The sequence below is a fragment of the Trachemys scripta genome, chromosome 5 (genome assembly GCF_013100865.1).
Source record: "Trachemys scripta elegans isolate TJP31775 chromosome 5, CAS_Tse_1.0, whole genome shotgun sequence".
NCBI classification, from domain to species: domain Eukaryota; kingdom Metazoa; phylum Chordata; order Testudines; family Emydidae; genus Trachemys; species Trachemys scripta.
In genome coordinates this window covers 35,488,605-35,509,067 of record NC_048302.1, presented here as the reverse complement: position 1 = coordinate 35,509,067, position 20,463 = coordinate 35,488,605, and the positions used below count along the sequence as shown (strand labels likewise).

At 40.7% G+C, this 20,463-nt stretch overlaps 1 protein-coding gene across 8 annotated transcripts in view; it reads left to right on the top strand.

The window, feature by feature from the left end:
* The window catches only part of NDST4 (N-deacetylase and N-sulfotransferase 4), a 257,495-nt gene that overhangs the window by 225,550 nt on the left and 11,482 nt on the right, over positions 1–20,463 (top strand). For all 8 annotated transcript variants that reach the window (XR_004645911.1, XR_004645912.1, XM_034772201.1 and 5 more), the window contains exons 8-13: positions 1,206–1,388; positions 4,614–4,710; positions 7,531–7,654; positions 9,951–10,125; positions 11,653–11,823; positions 13,569–13,678. Coding sequence is in view for 6 of the 8 variants with exons in the window: in XM_034772201.1 (XP_034628092.1) it covers positions 1,206–1,388; positions 4,614–4,710; positions 7,531–7,654; positions 9,951–10,125; positions 11,653–11,823; positions 13,569–13,678 (860 nt within the window). In the remaining 2 variants the exon portion in view is untranslated. The remainder of the gene's footprint in view (positions 1–1,205; positions 1,389–4,613; positions 4,711–7,530; positions 7,655–9,950; positions 10,126–11,652; positions 11,824–13,568; positions 13,679–20,463) is intronic.

The following is a 20,463-nucleotide window of genomic DNA, read 5'->3' as shown; positions in this document are numbered from 1 at the left end:
AGTCTTCTCTGTAAACAGAAGTTTGTTTTTTAAAGCAAAAATAGAGATTATCAAATTCAAATAAACAAGAATGTCTTGTGATGTCAGCAAAAGTGGGACAAGGGAAAATGAGTTTTATGGCATCACAAAACCATCACAGCAACTTTTCAGTCTGTAAAAGAATACCAGGACTGGAATTGTAAGAATTCTTAAATCAAGTAAGGAAGGTGAGAGGGAGGAAAGGATGCTCTGTGGTAAGGCAATAGAGCCTTCCTTTCTCTGCCACCAGTTTGAATCCAATCTGTATCCAGTTTTGTAGTGATTGAGAGTTATAAAGGCTCATGGCTGTATGTTGGTGAAAGTTATACAAAAAGCACCATTACAATTAGCACTAGTCAGCACCACTGTTGGCAGTTTAAGCTGCAGAGATGGAATGAGCATGTAGATTGAACTTTCCCTTTTGAAGTGGCCATATTGGAAATGGGTTAATCTACACTGGTGAGGAATTGGTTATTCCTGTAGCCCACAATGTATGGTCTTTATGAGATAAATGATCCCAGTCTTCTCTAAGATTTTTCTGGAACTTCTCACATAGACAAAATTCAGGCAAGGAGGGGAGGTTCAAGTACTATGTGAGGAAACCTACACTGCATTTGAATGTATCAAACCTGGCTCAAGCTATCAGCACCTTCATGAGGAGTAAATTCGCTTCATAGTTTCTTGGGGTGAAAAATATAAGTGCAGTGAATTGTGGAAGGACTAGGAACCTATGAATATTATAGCAGACAAGACAATTGAGGAAGGTCAGAAAAATCATCTTCTTCTAGGCATACTGTTTAAGAGAAGTCGGACTAAAATCAACAGAGAAAATGGGGTGCAGAACTGTTTGGTTTGTTTCTAAACTTCAAAACAAGAGAGGGAAAAATGTCTAAATGTAGCATTTTAATGTCAGTTCATGGGGAAGTTGATGAAGGAACAAATCCTTTGAGTGGGACTGGGGAACTCTAAAGGGATGCTGCAGATACAAAGTTGGGGCTGTAAAACTTTCAAACAGGTATGCCTCCCAGTTAGAGTGTGAATGTGCAAACAAATTGCACAGCTAGTTTAGATTTTTTTTTTAAATTATTACAGGAAAATGCAAGACTCAATCTTCCAAATACAGCTACTGCCATCTATTGATGTCCTGCTGTTGTAAGTTTTATAACACACTTTTGTTTACCTTTCAGATCAGCATCTTCATGACCCATTTGTCCAACTACGGGAATGACCGCCTGGGGTTATATACCTTTTTGAATCTGGCCAACTTTGTTAAGAGCTGGACTAACCTAAAACTACAGACCCTGCCTCCAGTTCAGCTGGCTCACAAGTACTTTGAACTCTTCCCTGAGCAAAAGGACCCTCTCTGGCAGGTAATACAACATACCATCAATAGTCTCACTCATAATTCTTCAATTACAATGCACTTCTAAAATCTTTTGCAAAAAGACACTTTAAAAATGAAGATATTTTATTTTGTTTTAAATGCCTTTTTGGATTCATTTTATTTTCTTCAAAGACAACAGCTTTGACTGAGAATATATTTGCATATTTGTTAGCTGTTATGTGATATGCATAGATAAAGCAGGGCACTTGCTTAAACTCAGTCAAATACCAGCCCTTTAAGAGCAGTTGGTTGCTATTTATCTGGGCTTCCCATCCCTCGTCCCTCTTGTTTTCTTGATGCATCACATTGTATAAACTTACCTTGATGAACAATCATTAGGATGAAAACAGATGAGTGAGATCTACCACAATGTAGATTCATTGTGCTCATTGATATGGAATCACTAGCATTAAGTCACTGCAGCTATAGTAAGGATTCCCAGAATACAATATCCCCTTCTTTAAAACAGCAAGGAAAAAATCCTATATGGTCGATAGTGATTAGCATAAACAGTTACTTTGAAAATAAAGTGTCTTACCCCAACTCAATAAAGACTAGTTCCCACCTCCATTTGAAATAAACGCCAACACTACACGTAAGGCCAGGATAGCAATTGTCAAATAATTATCACATATTCATGGTTCCTCTCTGATTCAACACATGATATGCCAAAACATACTCTCAGTTACACAAGTGTAAATCCAGAATAACTCAAAGGAAATATGTGCACTTATTCCAGATTTACAGTGGTATAAGAGAGCAGAATTTGTTTTTAACTAGTTTTGGCAAGATCTGCAGCTAATGTATATATTGGCCTAGCTTCAATTGATAGAGCTATACTGATTTGCACCAGCTAAAAATTTGTCCCATTATATTTGATTAACTTAATGCATTAACAAATCAGGTTTTCCATTACTAGCTTATGCAAAGGCAACATCAGTGTAATAACTTCTTGAAAGAATAATCAACTCATACTTTTTTCTTCAGGTTTTCTGTTCACACATTTTTATTTTGCATTAACATGTAGTAGAAAGTTAGTGTTGAATAATAACCTAAATTTCTCTTTTTTCCCCCCTGTCTTTTGGATTATTATGTAAATTTAAATTGTCACTAACTACTATATATTTGAAACTTCTTTGTCACCTAACAAGTAACATGAATAGCTAGAAGGCATCATAGTAATGGGTAATTTGAACCATAAATGGAAATTTGGTTATTAATACTTAATTTTTATTCCCTTTAAATCTAAAATGAACTTAGGCCTCAATCATACAAGGCCCTTAGGCGAGTGCTTTAATTTTAGGCACATGAATAGTCTTATTGACTCATTTGCTTGATCAGCACCATAGTGATTGTGGACCATGTCAGACTGGCAGAACTAAAGAATAGTGTCCTCTACAGGTAGAGTACAAGAAGGATTTGTGCCAGCTTCTCCAGACTGCTGTACATCAGCCTTGACTTAGAGAGATTTCCTATAGGGATGAGAAGGTAGTTCAGGCTCTATGCCTCAGAGAAGAGATTGTCAACAAGACTCTTAATTATGCTGTGGATATCTGTTTCCTAGGAATTGAATTATAACCATTGACACATGTTGTAAACTGCACCATACAGAATTGTATCGTGATGACTTTCAGTCACTTGAAGAGCTGACTAATGTGGAGCAAACAACTTGATGAATTAATTTAGCTTTATTTTATACCCATGGAATATCTGCAAGCAGATTTCACTTCAAATTTATTAGGATAATTTTTTTAGATTTTTTTGAAAAATGAGAAATTGTTCAATTTAAAAAAAAATGGAAAAATGAAAATGGGCTGCGGGGTGGGCAGGGAGTAAAAGCAAAAAAGACTTTCTGGATTAAGACTTTAAAAAATAACAAACTTAAGAATCAAAGAGTCCTGTGGTACCTTATAGACTAACAGACGTATTGGAGCATGAGCTTTCGTGGGTGAACACCCAGTTCATCAGATGCACCCACGAAAGCTCATGCTCCAATACGTCTGTTAGTCTATAAGGTGCCACAGGCCTCTTTGCTGCTTTTACAGATCCAGATTAACACGGCTACCCCTCTGATACTTGAAACTTAAGAATGAATGAGTATTCTCCCCCAATTTTCCATTTCAAAACTTTTGTGTTTGAAAAATGCTGACCAGCTGTAATAACTTAAAATTTGGGGACATATCTTTTATCAGGTGTAAATGACTTTATTTTAGCTGAGCTACACTGATTTATACCAGCTAACAGGTTGGCCCTGTTATTTTATGGATTAATAGTGAATCTTCTAATTTGAGCTGTGATTGGTCAGGTAATTCTCATGGTGTGCCTATGTACCTATTCCTGACTGTACAAGTATGTAAGCATTTCCAGCAGAAATACTGAAATTCACTTCCTTCTTTACTTACTAGGAACATTTGTATCATGTCAGTGAAATAACCTCCCGTCTTAATTTTCAGATGCTTATTTACAATGAGGAAGGGGGTAAATTACATTTATCTATCTATATCAGTCCATCTTTCTATCCATTTACGAAGTGCCAATCACATTTACACCCAAATGTAAATGAGTATTCTGAGTTCCCTTATTGCATTCTGTATTTCAGACACCATTGTAACAACACTATGCTTATTTTGGGGCCCTGATTCTAAAAGAAGCTGGACACCTGAAGTGATAGTCTAGCTCAGCCAGAAGTTATGGGCTTGATGCAGGAACCATTTGGTAAAATTTTCTGGCCTGTTATGGAGGAGATCAGACTAGATAATCATGATGCTCTTTTCTGGGCTTAAAAATTGATGAATCTATAAACATAGAAGTCCCATGCATGTAATACATGGGGAGAAAGAAGGAAATATTATACCCTCACAAGATTTTCATTTTGACACTGATCCTGCAAATTGGACACAATTGCTCAACTTTACTGATTTCATTGGGATTAATCTAGGTCTTGATCCTGCAACATATGGAACACTCTGATCCCGATGTGCCAAAACACTCAAGCGTGTGTCTAGCATTCTTAATTGATTCACTGGTTGGGGCCAGAGTGCTTAGTTCCTTGCAGGACTGAATTACTGGGGTGAAATTTGAAAAGTGTTGCCACTGACTTCAACCATGCTAGGATTTCACCCCAGTGCATAAAATTAAGTATGTGTGTAAATCTCTACTACATGGAAATTTCCTCCAGTGTGGCAGAAATAATTGTCTTTTTCCCCCTCAGAATCCATGTGATGATAAACGGCATAGGGATATCTGGTCCAGAGATAAAACTTGTTACCATCTTCCAAAATTTCTTGTGATTGGACCTCAGAAAACAGGTGAATTGCAATGACTTGAATAGAGGGTGTGAGTCTAAGCATATTATAGCCCATTTTTTTTGGAGTTGTATATATTTATTTTGGAATAATGCATGATAGAGTAAATTCAGATGTAGAAAGGTAATATATTCAAAATAAAAACCGATCGCTGCTGTTAACTTTTCCATTGCTTATGGGGAGAAAGTGGCTTGGATAAAATAGGAACTCTCTTTCCAAACCATCAGCCACCTTTAGAACAAGCCCAGGTTGTTATCATAGTACTCCTACCAGATGTATTGTTATATCTCACAAAAATGCCTATTCTCATGGGAATTCAAGTTGTAGACTCAAGGGGCTTGGATAGTTTTGATAATACCTTTCTTAGAACTGGAAAGGCTCATGAGGTGAAAATAGCAACACTTTGCAGTTATACTCCTTCCTATTAAACTAAAGGAATACTTTTCCCCTAGTAATTATGGGATTGGCTATGTTGGTGATAACTTTTGTGTGGGAGCAGTTAGCCTCATTACAAGGGAGGCTGCACATTGAAATACTAGGCTATGTTTCAGATACTGTTCCCATGCTTTATTCCAATGCAATTTTCAGAACACAGGGTCAAATTCACCCACCTGCATAGGGTCAGCACAAGACGTACCCTATTTTAAAATGGAATTTCAGTAGCACTCAACTTTTGTACTGGCACTCTGTACAGGGGAGAATTTAATTCATAGAGAAGGTGCAGCATGTCATTCCACCATAATGAAAACAATGCAGTTAGTAAAACTAGAAACCAAATATGGCCAATTACCAGAACTCAGTATACACCAATGTAAGGAATAATTTTGTCCTGATTACTTTCTCAGGAGTTGAAGGATAATCAGAGTTAAAGCATTTCACTCATGATGTTTTCAGTTAAATTATTTTATATTTTCTACAGTTGATACCTACCTCCTTTGTAAAGTGTTTTGAGATCTAAAGATGAATAGCACAATATAACAGCTAGGTATTTATACAGATCTCATGTAATCATTTTTCCCCAGAAACTGATTTAAGTTTTGTGTCAATGTGTTCTGCATTTAGCAGACTTGTAATATGGAAGTAGTCAGAAAGTAGAGCAAACATTCACAACAAATACACATGTTGTTATGCTGTGAGACACAAAGATAAGGTAACTATTAAGAGCTCTGACCAAATATCTTCACAATGTTTGCAATCCTAATAAGAGTATGTATAGTCCCTTTCATTTGGGGATGTCAAAGTGCTTTACAAACTTTAAACCCAACAAACCCCTCTGTGGGATAGTTAATATTGTCATCAGCTTACAGAAGATGGAAGCCCAGGGAAAGAGAAGTTGCCCAAGATTACATAGACTATGTCTACACATATGTGTGTGTAGAGTACAGACACTGCACCTCCCCAGAATATGAATATAAATAGCAGTGTAGACAGTGAGGCACTGCTTAAATAAGTAAAGACATGCAGAACCTTAGGGAATATACCCTACACAGCTCTCTCTACATACACTCATCTACACTGCTATTTTTAACAGTGTAGTATCCTGCTGCCACCCCCTGGCCAGAGCCATTCACTGCCACATGTAGCTACACACCACAGTGTGGATGCGGCCTGTTTTTCACTGCTGCGTGGAGCTATACCTACCCTATGTGCCACTGACAATGTAGACAGACCAGGATGAGTCATTGATACACTGATTGTTGTTGCTCTCAGCACTAGGCATTCCCTCGAGAATATACCTTTAAATTCCTGTTCTCTTTTAAAAAAAACAAACAAAAAAATATTTCTCAACCTGGAGGTGAGATGTGAAAAAATCTTTATACACCATTTAAAATGGCTCTTTTTAATCAATTAATAGAAAGTTTTAAAAGAAATTCTGCAGCAATCTCAAGTAACACCACACTTTTCATTTCCAGTGGCCAAATAGCTAGCATGAAACTGTCTTTCTTGGTGATTCCCAGCTACTTATGACATTTAGATCTGGTCTAACTCTGTAAACATGTACGTTAAAATGTAGCTCCAACCGATGTAATTTGCCCACTACGCTGACTTAATATCTCCACCTCCGCAAGAGGCGTTGTGCTTAGGTCAATGTAGTTAAGTTGATGCAGTGTCAGTGTAGACACTGTGTTGCTTACACTGACATTTGCTGCCTTTCAGAAGCTGTCCCACAATAGTTAAATTGGTACAAGTGCTCCTGGTGAGGACGAACACCGCCGACACAAAGAGCATAGTTTCTTAATTACTGCAGTGGCTGTCTGTCAATGTACCTTAGGACTTCTTAATTTTGTAGTGTAGACTTGCCTCTCTAGTTTGGTGGGAACTAATGTTATCATTTAGGCAGAGGGTATGTAACATCTAGCAATCCAGAGGAGATAAACAGATATTGACAAAGACTGAAAGAAATGAAAACAGTCCTACAATAATTATTTATGAAAAGCTGTAGAAAACATGCTTTGTTTTCACATGAAATGTGTTGCAAAATTTAGGGCCAATTTCTGCCTTTGTATGCACAAACGTGGCTTCCTCTGATGAAGAGAAACCTCATGACTGCATCAGAGCAGAATTAGGATTCTTGAGAATGAAAGAGTTAATGACCACAAAACAAATAAACTTATGTGTATTATCTGTTCATATTTAAAACTCCAGCATGCTAAGACATCCTTTCATTAATGAGAATTTATCGTATAAACCCTTTTTAAATTTTCCTCTTCGTTTGTGTATAGTTGTTCATAAATACTTGCTTAAATTTAAACGCTTTAGATGTATCTTACCCTTTCTAACTATGTCAAATAATCCTGTGTCTTGGTTTTTTTCTCCTTTTAGGAACAACAGCACTTTATTTATTTCTCCTTATGCATCCTTCTATCATCAGTAATCTCCCTAGTCCAAAAACTTTTGAAGAAGTTCAGTTCTTCAACGGAAACAACTATCACAAGGGAATTGACTGGTAAGAAGACTAACAAAAAATAAATGTCCATTATTAATGCATGCTAAATCACAATGGAACAGTTATAGAAGTATATGTGACAACCATATAATTACCAGATGAATTTGCTATGCTTGGCACTATCAGAGTGAATTAGAAACTAATTCATAATGATGGGACACTTAATCAAGTGTTGCCCTTAATTTTATTTAGATGTTACAATAACTGTCATAGTTTCTAGTAAAGTAATACAATAGAGAGCCCAATTCTGATGCCTTCTCTCCATGCTGAGTTATACCTTACTCTGCAATTTCATCATGATCATACTCATTTTAATAGGCCAGATTGTGCCGCCCTTTCTCAGATTGAACTACTTGTAAAGTAGGGTCTTATTCTACATGAGTAAATGTGGCATAATCTAGCCATTGAGACTGCTTATGGAGTAAATTACTATTCAGCATAACAAAGTGTGGCAGAATTGAGCCATTAATAAGGAACTTTAGATTGTCATTCCTCTCAAACTCTTTAACATGGGTTTTTAAATCTTTAAAGAAATTATTTTGTAACGATTCATGTACCAAAAGTTACTAGTGTCCTCACATTTATAGGAAAGCTAATATGTAGGAAGAACATTGCCACATATATGTATATTAAAAGACTAATCTTCTTGAATTGTTTAAATCATACAAAACTGTAATATACTGCAATGAAGAATAGAAACAAACTACACGCCATATTTTTAAAAAATCACTGAAAACAACATTATCACAATGGCTACACTTAGTTTAACAGAAATACTGAATTATTAGGTTAAAAATGTTGTGAAAACCCAGGAGACGGAAACACTTCATTGTGCATTTTTTCATACTACATAATGGAGCATATTGCTATTGATATTACCTTTTATTAGCTGAATTTCATTGTAAAATGCATGTCTATTTTTGTACTTTTTGTTTATATCTCAGACATGTAGAGATTGTATCATAACAAGAGGTGAGGGAGGTTGCAGATTTATTCTGTTAATCCCAATATACATCTGGATGCATGGCCTATATCTATGGAAGCATTCAAATAATATATGGGATAACGAACCTATAGACACATTGCAGGAACAAGAAGCAGAAGATAATTCTATATTGACTTTGTTTCTAAAACATCCATCTTGCTCTGCACAATACAAAGGACCAGCGCTTCAGTTGATGTTAGTCAGTGCAGTTCCATTGACTGGCCCACAATCGGCAAATTTGATTAGAAGTGCAAAAACAAACATGTCACAATTTATTCCATGTTTTTCCATCTACAGCATTTTTATGTCTGCGGTGAGATTATAATCCCTACTTTGGCCTGTTTACACCAGGTAAAGGGACTGTAGTAGGGCTAGGGGCTTTAAAAGGCACAGAGGCAGCCAGGATAGAATTTCTCCAGCATAGCAACTGAGGAAGACATGCAGGCTGGCATAGGGAGCTGGGACTGAAGCATGTAGCACAGCTTGGATTCCAGGTAGCACTGCTGCTATAGCTATAACGCAAGTAGTCTCCCCCAACTGCATCCCCCTCCCGCCCTCGGAGACTGTCTAATTTATGCCAGGGACAACTCCATTCCTCAGAGCAATACAGAACTGGGAGGATGCAAAGGTGGCTTAAAGCCACATTATCCTCCCCTCCCACTGGGCAGCAGGTGCCATGGAACACCTACTAGAAGCACAGTCTAGAATCTCACTTCACATCTTTAATCTGTTCACACTTTGACTTCAAATGAGGAGTGCTTAGATGTGTATATCCATCAACGCTTTTATTGTTAAAAATGCTCTCTTAGGAAAAAGAGTATTTCCAGTTATCTGCTGAATATTCATTATAAGTACAATTAGTACTTTCTTTATCACTAGTGGAAATCATTGCGAATACAGTCACAGTGTTTAGCTTTCAGAGTAGCAGCCGTGTTAGTCTGTATCCGCAAAAAGAAGAACAGGAGTACTTGTGGCACCTTAGAGACTAACAAATTTATTAGAGCATAAGCTTTCGTGGACTACAGCCCACTTCTTCGGATGCATCTGAAGAAGTGGGCTGTAGTCCATGAAAGCTTTATGCTCTAATAAATTTGTTAGTGTTTAGCTGTTCACATCATTGACCCCCCCCCCCAGCCAGTGTTTTTTACTGTTACAACTTTAGAATGAATCTTTTTCCCAGTTAAGTTTTGACTTTTTCCATTTGTGAATTACGTTGGAAGATTAACATTTCCACGTGCTATGAAATGCAGAATATATGCATAAGACAATTTATTACTTTCTTAATTCAAATCATTGTCTCCTTCTCCCCAGGTACATGGATTTCTTCCCTACCCCTTTGAATGTTACCACTGACTTTCTGTTTGAGAAAAGTGCCAACTACTTCCATTCAGGGGAGGCTCCCAGACGAGCAGCTTCCCTGGTCCCCAAGGCCAAGATCATCACCATTCTCATTGACCCATCAGATCGGGCATACTCCTGGTATCAGGTAGGGAACTTGCCACTGAGAAATGGGCAATGAAATCAAAAGCAGTGAGTGGAAACTAATTCACGCCCCTTCCTGGGAGATGTTCCAGAGGAGAGATGGGTTGGCTCAAAAAAAAAAAAAAAAAAAAAAATCATAGAATGTTAGGGTTGGAAGGGACCTCAGGAGCTTATCTGGTCCAACCCCCTGCTCAAAGCAGGACCAATACCCAGACAGATTTTTGCCCTGGATCCCTAAATGGCCCCCTCAAGCATTGAACTCACAACCCTGGGTTTAGCAGGCCAATGCTCAAACCACTGAGCTATCCCTCCCCCATGTGTTTCAAAAAAAGGTTCCATCATATATAGCAACTTGACATATTTGTGCAGACAAATGAATTAGCCAGAGCAATGCCAAAAGAGTCATCTATAAAGTTAAACTAGGCATGAAGTAGAAAAATTCTGATACCCTATGATAAGGTTTGCAAATAACAATATAAAGCGCTTAGTTCACTACTCCAGTTGACACTCCTCCCAGCCCCATCCTGAGCACATTCACAAAAGATAACACAAGTCATAAGACAGTGGAGAAGCATGCCCTATGGTTGCATCTACACTGGCAGAATTTGGACCTGTAATTCTCCATCAGTGCGGCTCCATCAATCCCAACACTGGCAGAACTGTACTAGGGTGATCAGACGTCCCAGTATTACAGGGACCATCCTGATATTAAGGGCTTTGTCTTACATAGGCACCTATTCTTCCCCCCCACCCCGATTTTCCACACTTGCTATCTGGTCACCCTAAACTGCAGTTTGAGATGGTAGAAGGCTGTGTGCTGTCTACACCGCAACTGCCAACTATGCCACAAAATGCAGAGCTGCACTTGTGGCGAATTAAGGGTCCAACTGTTCCTAATGTATATGCAGCTCTGGTGCCTGATTCTCCACTGCCTTGCACTAGCTGGTGCATGCCTTTGCCAAGAGATTGCAAAAGTATGTGTGAAATGCTACCAGTTCTGAATATTTCAATAAATTAGGCTCTATATGGTTTTAACATGGGCTTGTTGGTCTCTACAAACTATTATCTGAGTGTGTGGGTAATATCCCTTCTTAGTAAAATAGATGATTCTTAGATTTTTAAGGCTGGAATGGATCACTTGGTCTGATCTCCTGCATAATATAGGCCACATAATTTCACCAAGTGCTCTCCTTCCTCAAGCCCACAACACCTGGGAATGGAAAGAACCACAGATAATCTTCTTCCATTGAAACAGCCATAGGTTTTTGGTTGGTGGTTGGGTAATGTGTATGGTGGTGGTGGTGGTGATGTTATTATTAAGGGTATGATAGCCACTACTAACATTTGAAAATGAGACCATTATCCATCTAGGATATTTCATTACATTAACACAATAGCAGTGAAGCTACAATTTGCTAAATTCTTAACTATGTTTGGAAGTCTGAAATACTACAGTTTTCACTTTTTTACTCAATTATAGCTTAATTTATTAGCTAATTACAGCTATTTGTCTCTCAATTTTGTATGCTAGCACCAGCGATCTCATGAGGACCCTGCTGCTCTGAAGTTCAATTTCTATGAAGTGATTACATCAGACCATTGGGCTCCCTCAGAGTTAAGGACTCTTCAGAAGAGATGTCTGATCCCTGGGTGGTACGCTACCCATATAGAAAGATGGCTAACTCATTTTCCCACTTCCCAGGTAATTTCCTGCTAGCCATTTCACAAAGCTCACTGATTTTGGGAACAACAATCTCAACGTGTACCATTATCGCATACAATCTTGTGATGCTTTTTCATTGATTTGGGGGAAAAAATCAAGGAAAAGCTCTATAAACACATGCTTAGATAAAATTCATCTTTACAAAAACCCTCCCAGAATACCAATTTCCTGACAAAAAAAACACAACACACACTTATGGATGTTCCATACTCTTGATCATACCTTCTGCCCCTACAAAGAAAAATGGGTATGAAAGGAAAAGGTATATGTAGGGTAGTAAGCAATCTCCCCTGTGACTGCCTCGTCTGACCAGGACTTAGACTAACTAGAAGACACAGTCTGTGCTTCCTAGTTCCATCACAGAGTTTCTTTAAGTGCTAGAAAGCCAAAAAGATCTATAGGATCTGTTTCTGTCCATGGCTGGCCTTTTCTGTTGCATGGTCTCAAGTTGCACTACAAAGGGGAAAATAGACCAGTCCCATTGCTAGTAAGTAAGAGGAGGGCTGGGTTTTTCAGTGACTTGTATCTTCTCCCTTTAGTCCTGCTTCTCTTTTGATAGGCAACAAGTACCGGCCTACGAGCAGCAGAGTTTGCATGGGATGCAAAGTTCCCAAAAAAATATGCCTGCAAGTTGGGGGATCTATGGCAGGTAGGACTTCCTGCAGCAAGTTGTTTACTCCCTCTCTGGTCCTGCTAAGGGAGGGGGACACAACGCTGTCCCACAAATTTCAGAAAATGCATGGGATTCTGGGTCCCCAAGAGAGCCAGGACTCCAATTACCTGTTTGCTTTCTCTGTTCTTAAGGCTGAGCCTCCTGCTCCTAAGACATATGTTAAGGTTTCTCCCCCCTGCAGTAGTTAATTTCATCACAGCGAATGCAGACCCTGCTGTTAGGCATGCAGGTGCACATTGGCATATTTCTTGTAAAATTGGCTACCACCGTGTTTGCCTAGTTGCAGTGATTAACTTTACAAGATATGCAACAATGTGAACTCATTCTTTATAGTGTGCGTGCAGAAAGTGCACTTATTGTGCTTACTAATGTGCACTCAAAAAGTCAATAATTCATAAGCCCTCACAATAAATATGAAACACACCCATCCAAGTTAGTTATTATCTGTACAGTTCTGTACTGCAAAAGCTTCTATATATAACTTTACCAGCTAGACTCAAAGTCCAGTTCAGCACTGAGGTAGCTTTGCATCAGACCAGATTTTGTTAACGTACTTTTGAAAGAACTGTAATAATTACAAATTGATTATCAGATACTGTCAATCTACTGTATCTGCATAGTGGTTACTATTTAATTACTAGATATTTATGGGCTTATCTCGCTGAAAGCTCAGTGTGTATTTTAATGCTTTTGAATGTTGTGTATGTCTGACTTATCTGATCAAACTTTTTTAAATCTGTTTTCCTCAGTATTCTGTAAATCTTTGAGATTTTGATTTTATTCTTTGCTTGTGAATGCAAAAATTACTATATTGGGGGGAACAAGGTAAGCACTCAAGCAGTTCCCTCAGTTGCCAGATGCAAGACTATACATCTCCAGCATGATGCAGAGCTGAAAGAAATTAAGGCTAGAAACAGCTGAATTGCACGACTGCTAATGATACCATATTACCTCAAATCCACCTTTCCTTCAATTATGTCACAGAGGAAGTGAGGTAGCTTAGTTTATTGAACTGAGTCTTTTGTCTTAAATGGACAATCTATCCTTACAGTTGCTAATTATTGATGGACAGCAGCTAAGAAGTGACCCAGCTACAGTGATGGAGGAAGTGCAGAAGTTTCTGGGAGTCTCACCTCATTATAATTACTCTGAAGCTCTAACGTGAGTCTGTACCTTTAATCTCTTCTGTTGTATATGATTATGTACATCCATACTTCCCAGGGACAATTTATCATCAGTTACAAACAAAAAATGACATTAAAAGAATATTAAGGTTGCCAGGTCAAATACTCAAAAATCACCCCCCTTGTGTATATCCATTCTGATGCAGTCTTTCATTACATGATCACATACTATTTTCCCTATAGGACCCCTGCCTCATTCAGTGCACAGGATAGATGGCGCTCACTGAATGAACAGCTAGTCCATTTCTCCCGATACCCATAGCTCAATGTGAGGCCCCAGAACTTATTTACTTCATACCCTCCAAACTCTGCTCTGAAGACACAATTATTAATTTCTTCATGGTTGTTTCTATGGTGCTCCTCGCTGTAGTTTTTGAATACTTCACACACATTATTCAGGTTATTTTTCCAACAGCCCTAAGAGGTGATGGGGTATTATCCTCATTTTGCAGATAGGAAACTGAGACAGACACCAAAGTCATAAATACACATAATCTTGCATGCCCAATTTGAGATGCATATGGCCTGATTTTTGAGAGTTCTTAGCATTTCATCTATTCAAAACACAGCTCCCACTGACTTCTGAGCATTCACAACTGCAACTGCACCTCTGCAAATCAAATACTAGGGTCTCAAGTCAGGCACCCAGAAAATGAGGAACACGCAACTTATAATCACCTGTGAAAAGTATGGTTTAAGGGACTTGTTCAGCATTACACAGAAATTCTGTGGCAGAGGCAGTGATAGAATCCAGTTACCTAGTGCATCATTTAACAGCCTTAATCATGAGAGTTTCCCTTCAACTGTAAGAGTCATGTTTTTTTAACATGGGTAAAGTAATGTATTTTCCCTAATCTTGTTCTCAGAAATGGCTTTGTTGAAACTTCCCAAAAAAATTCAGCCTCAGGAAAACACCCAACAGGGAAAATTTCAGCTTTAAAGTTTGGCGAAGTTAGAAGCAACTGAAAAGAGGATCTTATAATGGGAAGTGTCAGGCAGCCTATAATATTTAGTGTAAGCTCATCCCCCAGTGTGAGGCCCAAAGGCAATCAGAGGAATATCCTCCCTGTCTAGTGTGCCTTTGATACACTTTCCATTGATTTCAATAGCCATGAATCAGTGAAGTCCTTACCAAGGTGCCTTTAATGAGTTCAGTTCAGGTCTGAGAGCTACACATGTAGGAGACCCGAAGGGTATAGATTTCCCCTGGATCACATGAAAGGGTGGTTAACTATCTTCCTATCCTTTCCCAGTCTTTGCAGAGAGTTCCCCATCAGCTCTGCAGGAATTTGGATTGGGTGGATATTAACCCTCCCAGACCAGTAGTAAATAGGCAAGAGGCTTTTACACTGGCTCTTTCCACATTGGGGAACCTCATTTACAGTTGAATCCCAGGGGCAAGAACTGTATTGGAGCCAAGAAACCAACAGCCTCTTAGGAAGATGAAGGGCTACTGGGGCTCCCCAAAGCCAATGTGCAAACATTCAGCATCTGCTTGGGTGGTCATTGTCTCCTACAGATTCCTATGTCTGCAGGACTTGGGGTAGTAATCCATGTCCAGTCCATAGTTAGGGAGGAGAAGCAAATCCTACACACTTCCATCTCCATAGGAATGATACAACCATAGGAATGACACAACTCCAGCAGGGAGTTTTCATCTCCCACACATTGCCTCCACTTTTAAGTGAGGGTAAGACTGCAATGGTTCCTCTTCAATCTTTTCCAGAACAAACAACACTTTGTGGGTTATACTGATCCTTATACTAAGTATAAGCCCAGAATTGTGCAGCCTTCTTCTTTAAAAAAAAAAAAAGTCTCTTAAAAACATTGCTTTTCAAAATAGCTTTTCCTAGGTAAACAGTTTCATTTTCTAGAATGTAATTTTGTAAGTCCTTGGTTCATTATGTGTACAAAGCGCTGGCAGGAGTTTTGAATACATAGCTAAGCTCCTGATGTTTTCACACCTGCCACACTGCTCATCTTACGTGCCTTTTGTTATGTTTTCAATATATTTGGGGACAAAATTTTCCTTTCGGTAACTAAACTAAAGTCAGTGGAGTCACAGACCAGGTATAAAGTTGGTCCATTGCCTTTATTTAAACAGGAAAATGAGTTGTAAACAGTTCTATAAAATTATACAATCACAGTTCAGAAACACTGAAAATGCAAGTGTGTGGAGGAAACACATAGGCTTGCATGGAAGAGGAAACAACATTAAACAATGTGGTAGCTTCACGTTAAGAATGTCAATATAAAATCGATTGGATAGGCTCCTTCAAAGTCATTGCTGTTTATTAAGCATACAACACACATTTTAAAAATTGTCAGAATGCAATCCAAGGACTCAATTGTGCAAACAGTACTGGGCAACAAGCTTATTTCCATGAGTAATCCATAAAAATCAATATGGCTTCTCACAAGAGCGTAAAATTCACTCTGGTGCAAAGAACAAGGGCTGTGCAATGCTTAAGTGCTGCTTATGGCCCTGCATAGAAGTAAATATCATTCAGTAGTTAGTAAGCACTCCATCCAGCATTGAGTGCAGAATTAAATCCTAACCTGTCATCCTTCACATACACTACTAAACCAGACTTGAGTTTTCCTTTTATTATCTGATGCATTTGTAAAAACTGAAATTAAACTAATGTTGTAAGAATTAATTCCTATCTGTAAATATGCTCTGTGATCCTCAAGTAAAAAAATGCTAAAGAAAGATGTCACAAGCCACAGGATCAGTGCTACATTGAAACAGTTTCTCGGAGGAACCCCTTCAGTGTGCCAGACCCCCAAGGAGTCTGTCTCTCCCTGCACAGCTTATGCCTCACTACCTCCTTAGACTGAACCTCTGGGCCTTCAGCACTACTTCTTCACACCATGAGCTCTGATCAGCAAGTCCAACTGAGATAGGCTCTTGGTAGACATTTGTACACTCTTTGGGGATTAATGCACCTCACCAAGTATTCGTAGTGATACTCCAAACAGCTTTGTCAAAACAGTAGGGTTTATTAGCCAACTGGAACACAGCATAGGAAGACCTTAAGTTAGTATAGAGAAAGAAAGGTTAAAGCACAGAGCAAGTCCATTTTGGTTAGCCCAGAATCCAGCCAAACTGTAATGAACCCCATTTTCAAGCTCTCTCTGTCTCTGTCTGACCTTCTTGGTCTGCCCCAGCTCCCAACTCCCTCCAGCAGCCAACTCTTATCCTCCCACTTCACACCTTCCCAGTCCTTTGTTCTCAAGCTGGAGTCTTTTCTCAGCTTCCCTGCTGAGAGCTGGGAAAATCCATATCCCTGTTGGTCATTGGTTGCTACGTGGCAATGTCCTAGTGATTGGGTTTTCCGTACTCTTCTTAGCTTTTCCATTGATTTGGAGTCAACCTCCACCAGTTCTTTTTTTAATGACCCATTCAGGCTCAGACAGCTAGACGACATTCATAGCCTGCCCTGAGAGTGGAGTCCTTTCCCCCCACCACAGCTAGCCATACAAAATGCAGGGAAAACTGAGGCACACATAGGAGTTACAAAAATATTACAGAAAATTTCCACTTCATCACAAAAGTAAGCTAAGTGTTTGGGAGCAAGGAGGAGTCTGCCATGTAAATCAGGTAAATTAGACATTCAGACACTTGTCTGAATGCAGTTACCAGATTGGCTGACAAATACTACATTAGGTGTGCGGTTACCTAATTTGCCATGGCAAATATCTATTTGCATGTGCAAGTACCCCTCAGAGGTTCCAAAATTAATACAGCCTCACTCAGCAAGTTCCCCCCCACCCCCTTTTTTTTTTTTTTTTTTTTTTTTTTTTTTAAGATCCATCCCTATCCAGTTTCCTAGTTGCATCCTCTTGGCCACAGGATATCCCTGCCTTGCCCTAACTGGCTAGTAGGGGAGGGCATTAAACACATTGTTTCCCCAAACAACACATGCTCTGCAGCAGTTTGAGTTGGTGGTTCCTTTGTTGATTTTTCTTTGCACGCCTCACTGTTGAGGCAGAAAGAAGAGGGCATTGCGTGTTCACATGATTAACAGAGAGGCTCAGTAGTTGTGTTCCCCACTCAGAGAAAAATGGGGCTAGAGAGGTTGGGGAGAAAGATGGCCAGACAGCACTAAGCTGCTGTTTTTCACAGCGGGGAAAGCCAGGCACAGAGCTAATACAGATCTAATCTGATCTGTCTAGATCAGGGGTGGGCAAACTTTTTGGTCTGAGGGCCGCATCGGGTTTAGTAAATTGTATGGAGGTCCAGTTAGGGGAGGGGGTCATGGCCCAACCCCCACCTCCTATCTGCCCCCACCCCCATGGGACTCCTGCCCCATCCAACCCCCCCCATTCCCTGATGGCCCCTCTGGGATCTCTGCCCCATCTACACACCCCTGCTCCCTGTCCCCTGACTGCCTCTGGACCAACGCCACCTCATCCAACTCCTCCTCTCATTCCTGATGGCCCCCCCAGGACTCCTGCCCATCCAACCACCCCTTCTCCCTGTCCCCTGACTGCCCCCTGCTGCCCCATCCAACCTCCCCTCCTTCCTGACTGCCCCCCAGGACTCCTGCCCACATTCAACCCCCTGTTTTCCTCCCCGACCACCATCCACACCCCAAACTCCCCTGCCCTCTATTCAACCCCCCTGCTTCCTGCCCCCTTACCATGCTGCCTGGAGCACCGGTGACTGGCGGCGCTACAGCTGCACCACCCGGCTGGAGCTGGGCCATGCTGCCACCACCACACAGAACAGAGACCGGGTCAGGCCGGTTCTGCAGTTGTGCGGCCCCAGGAGTTCACAACCCCGCCGCCCAGACTAGCATTGCGCCGGCGGCGGAGCGAGCAAGCTGAGGTTGCGGGGGTGGGGGACAGCAGGGTAGGAGCCGGGGGCAAGCCTCCCAGTCCTGGAGCTCGGGGGCCAGGCAGGATGGTCCCATGGGCCGGATGTGGCCCGCGGGCTGTAGTTTGCCCACCCTTGGTCTAGATTCTTATACAGCACTCTCCTGACTGGAGCAGATATGATTCAAGGACTGTTGCTTCCAAGTCTCCTGTCAGACAGTGCTTCAGAGAGAGAGAGAGAGAGAGAGAGAGAGAGAGACTATTTTGGAGACTGGAGGAATGGGCTATTAGGCCAAATTATGAGTCCTCTGTTACAATTAACTCTGCTGACAGGAGAAATCCTGTATGCCTGGATCACCCTCTCCCCCACACTGGAAAAGGTTGTCCATCTTCCCTCATACCCATTCTTTATTGGAGGAGGGAATGAAGACTGAATGGCCCTGTGGGAGTAGATAGGGTTGGTGAGGTGAACATGACCCCACTCTGGTCCCATGGAGCTTTTTCAGAAAAAAACACAATCTGGAGATATATTATCTTCTCTGTGAAGCTTTGTCATGGCCAAGAAAACTCAGGATATGTCTGCACAGTAGCTGGGAGCATGGTTCACAGTGTGGGTAGAATCATAGAAGATTAGGGTTGGAAGAGACCTCAGGAGGTCATCTAGTCCAACCCCCTGCTCAAAGCAGGACCAACCCCAACTAAATCATCCCAGCCAGGGCTCTGTCAAGCCGGGCCTTAAGAATCTCTAAGGATGGAGATTCCACCAGCTCCCTAGGTAACCCATTCCAATGCTTCACCACCCTCCTAGTGAAATATTGTTTCCTAATATCCAACCTAGATGTCCCCCACTGCAACTTGAGACCATTGCTCCTTGATCTGTCATCTGCCAGCACTGACAACAGCTGAGCTCCATCCTGTTTGGAACCCCCCTTCAGGTAGTTGAAGGCTGCTATCAAATCCCCCCTCACTCTTCTCTTCTGCAGACTAAATAAGCCCAGTTCCCTCAGCCTCTTCTCATAAGTCATGTGCCGCAGCCCACTAATCATTTTCATTGCCCTCCGCTGTATCTCTCCAATTTGTCCACATCCTTTCTGTAGTGGGGGGCCCAAAACTGGATGCAATACTCCAGATGTGGCCTCACCAGTGCTAAATAGAGGGAAATAATCACTTCCCTCGATCTGCTGGCAATGCAGCCCAATATGCCATTAGCCTTCTTGGCAACAAGGGCACACTGCTGACTCATATCCAACTTTTCATCCAAAGTAATCTCCAGGTCCTTTTCTGTAGAACTGCAGCTTAGCCAGTTGGTCCCCAGCCTGTAGCAGTGCATGGGATTCTTCCGTCCTAAGTGCAGGGCTCTGCACTTGTCCTTGTTGAACCTCATCAGATTTCTTTTGGCCCAATCCTCCAATTTGTCTAGGTCACTCTGGACCCTATCCCTACCCCCCAGCATATATACCTCTCCCCCCATCTTAGTGTCATCCACAAACTCACTGAGGGTGTAATCTATCCAATCATCCAGATCATTAATAACGATGTTGAACAAAACCGGCCCCAGGATCGACCCCTAGAGCACTCTGCTTGATACCGGCTGCCAACTACACATCGAGCCATTGATCACTACCTGTTGAGCACGACAATCTAGCCATCCACCTTATAGTCCATTCATCCAATCCATACTTTTTTAACTTGCTGACAAGAATACTGTGGGAGACCATATCAAAAGCTTTGCTAAAGTCAAGATATATCACGTCCACCACTTTTCCCCATATCCACAGAGCCAGTTATCTCATCATAGAAGGCAATCAGGTTAGTCAGGCATGACTTGCCCTTGGTGAATCCATGTTGACTGTTCCTGATCACCTTCCTCTCCTCCAAGTGCTTCAAAGACACATGCTACCTCTGCTTAAGCTAGCATGCTATCTACCCAAGTACAATCCA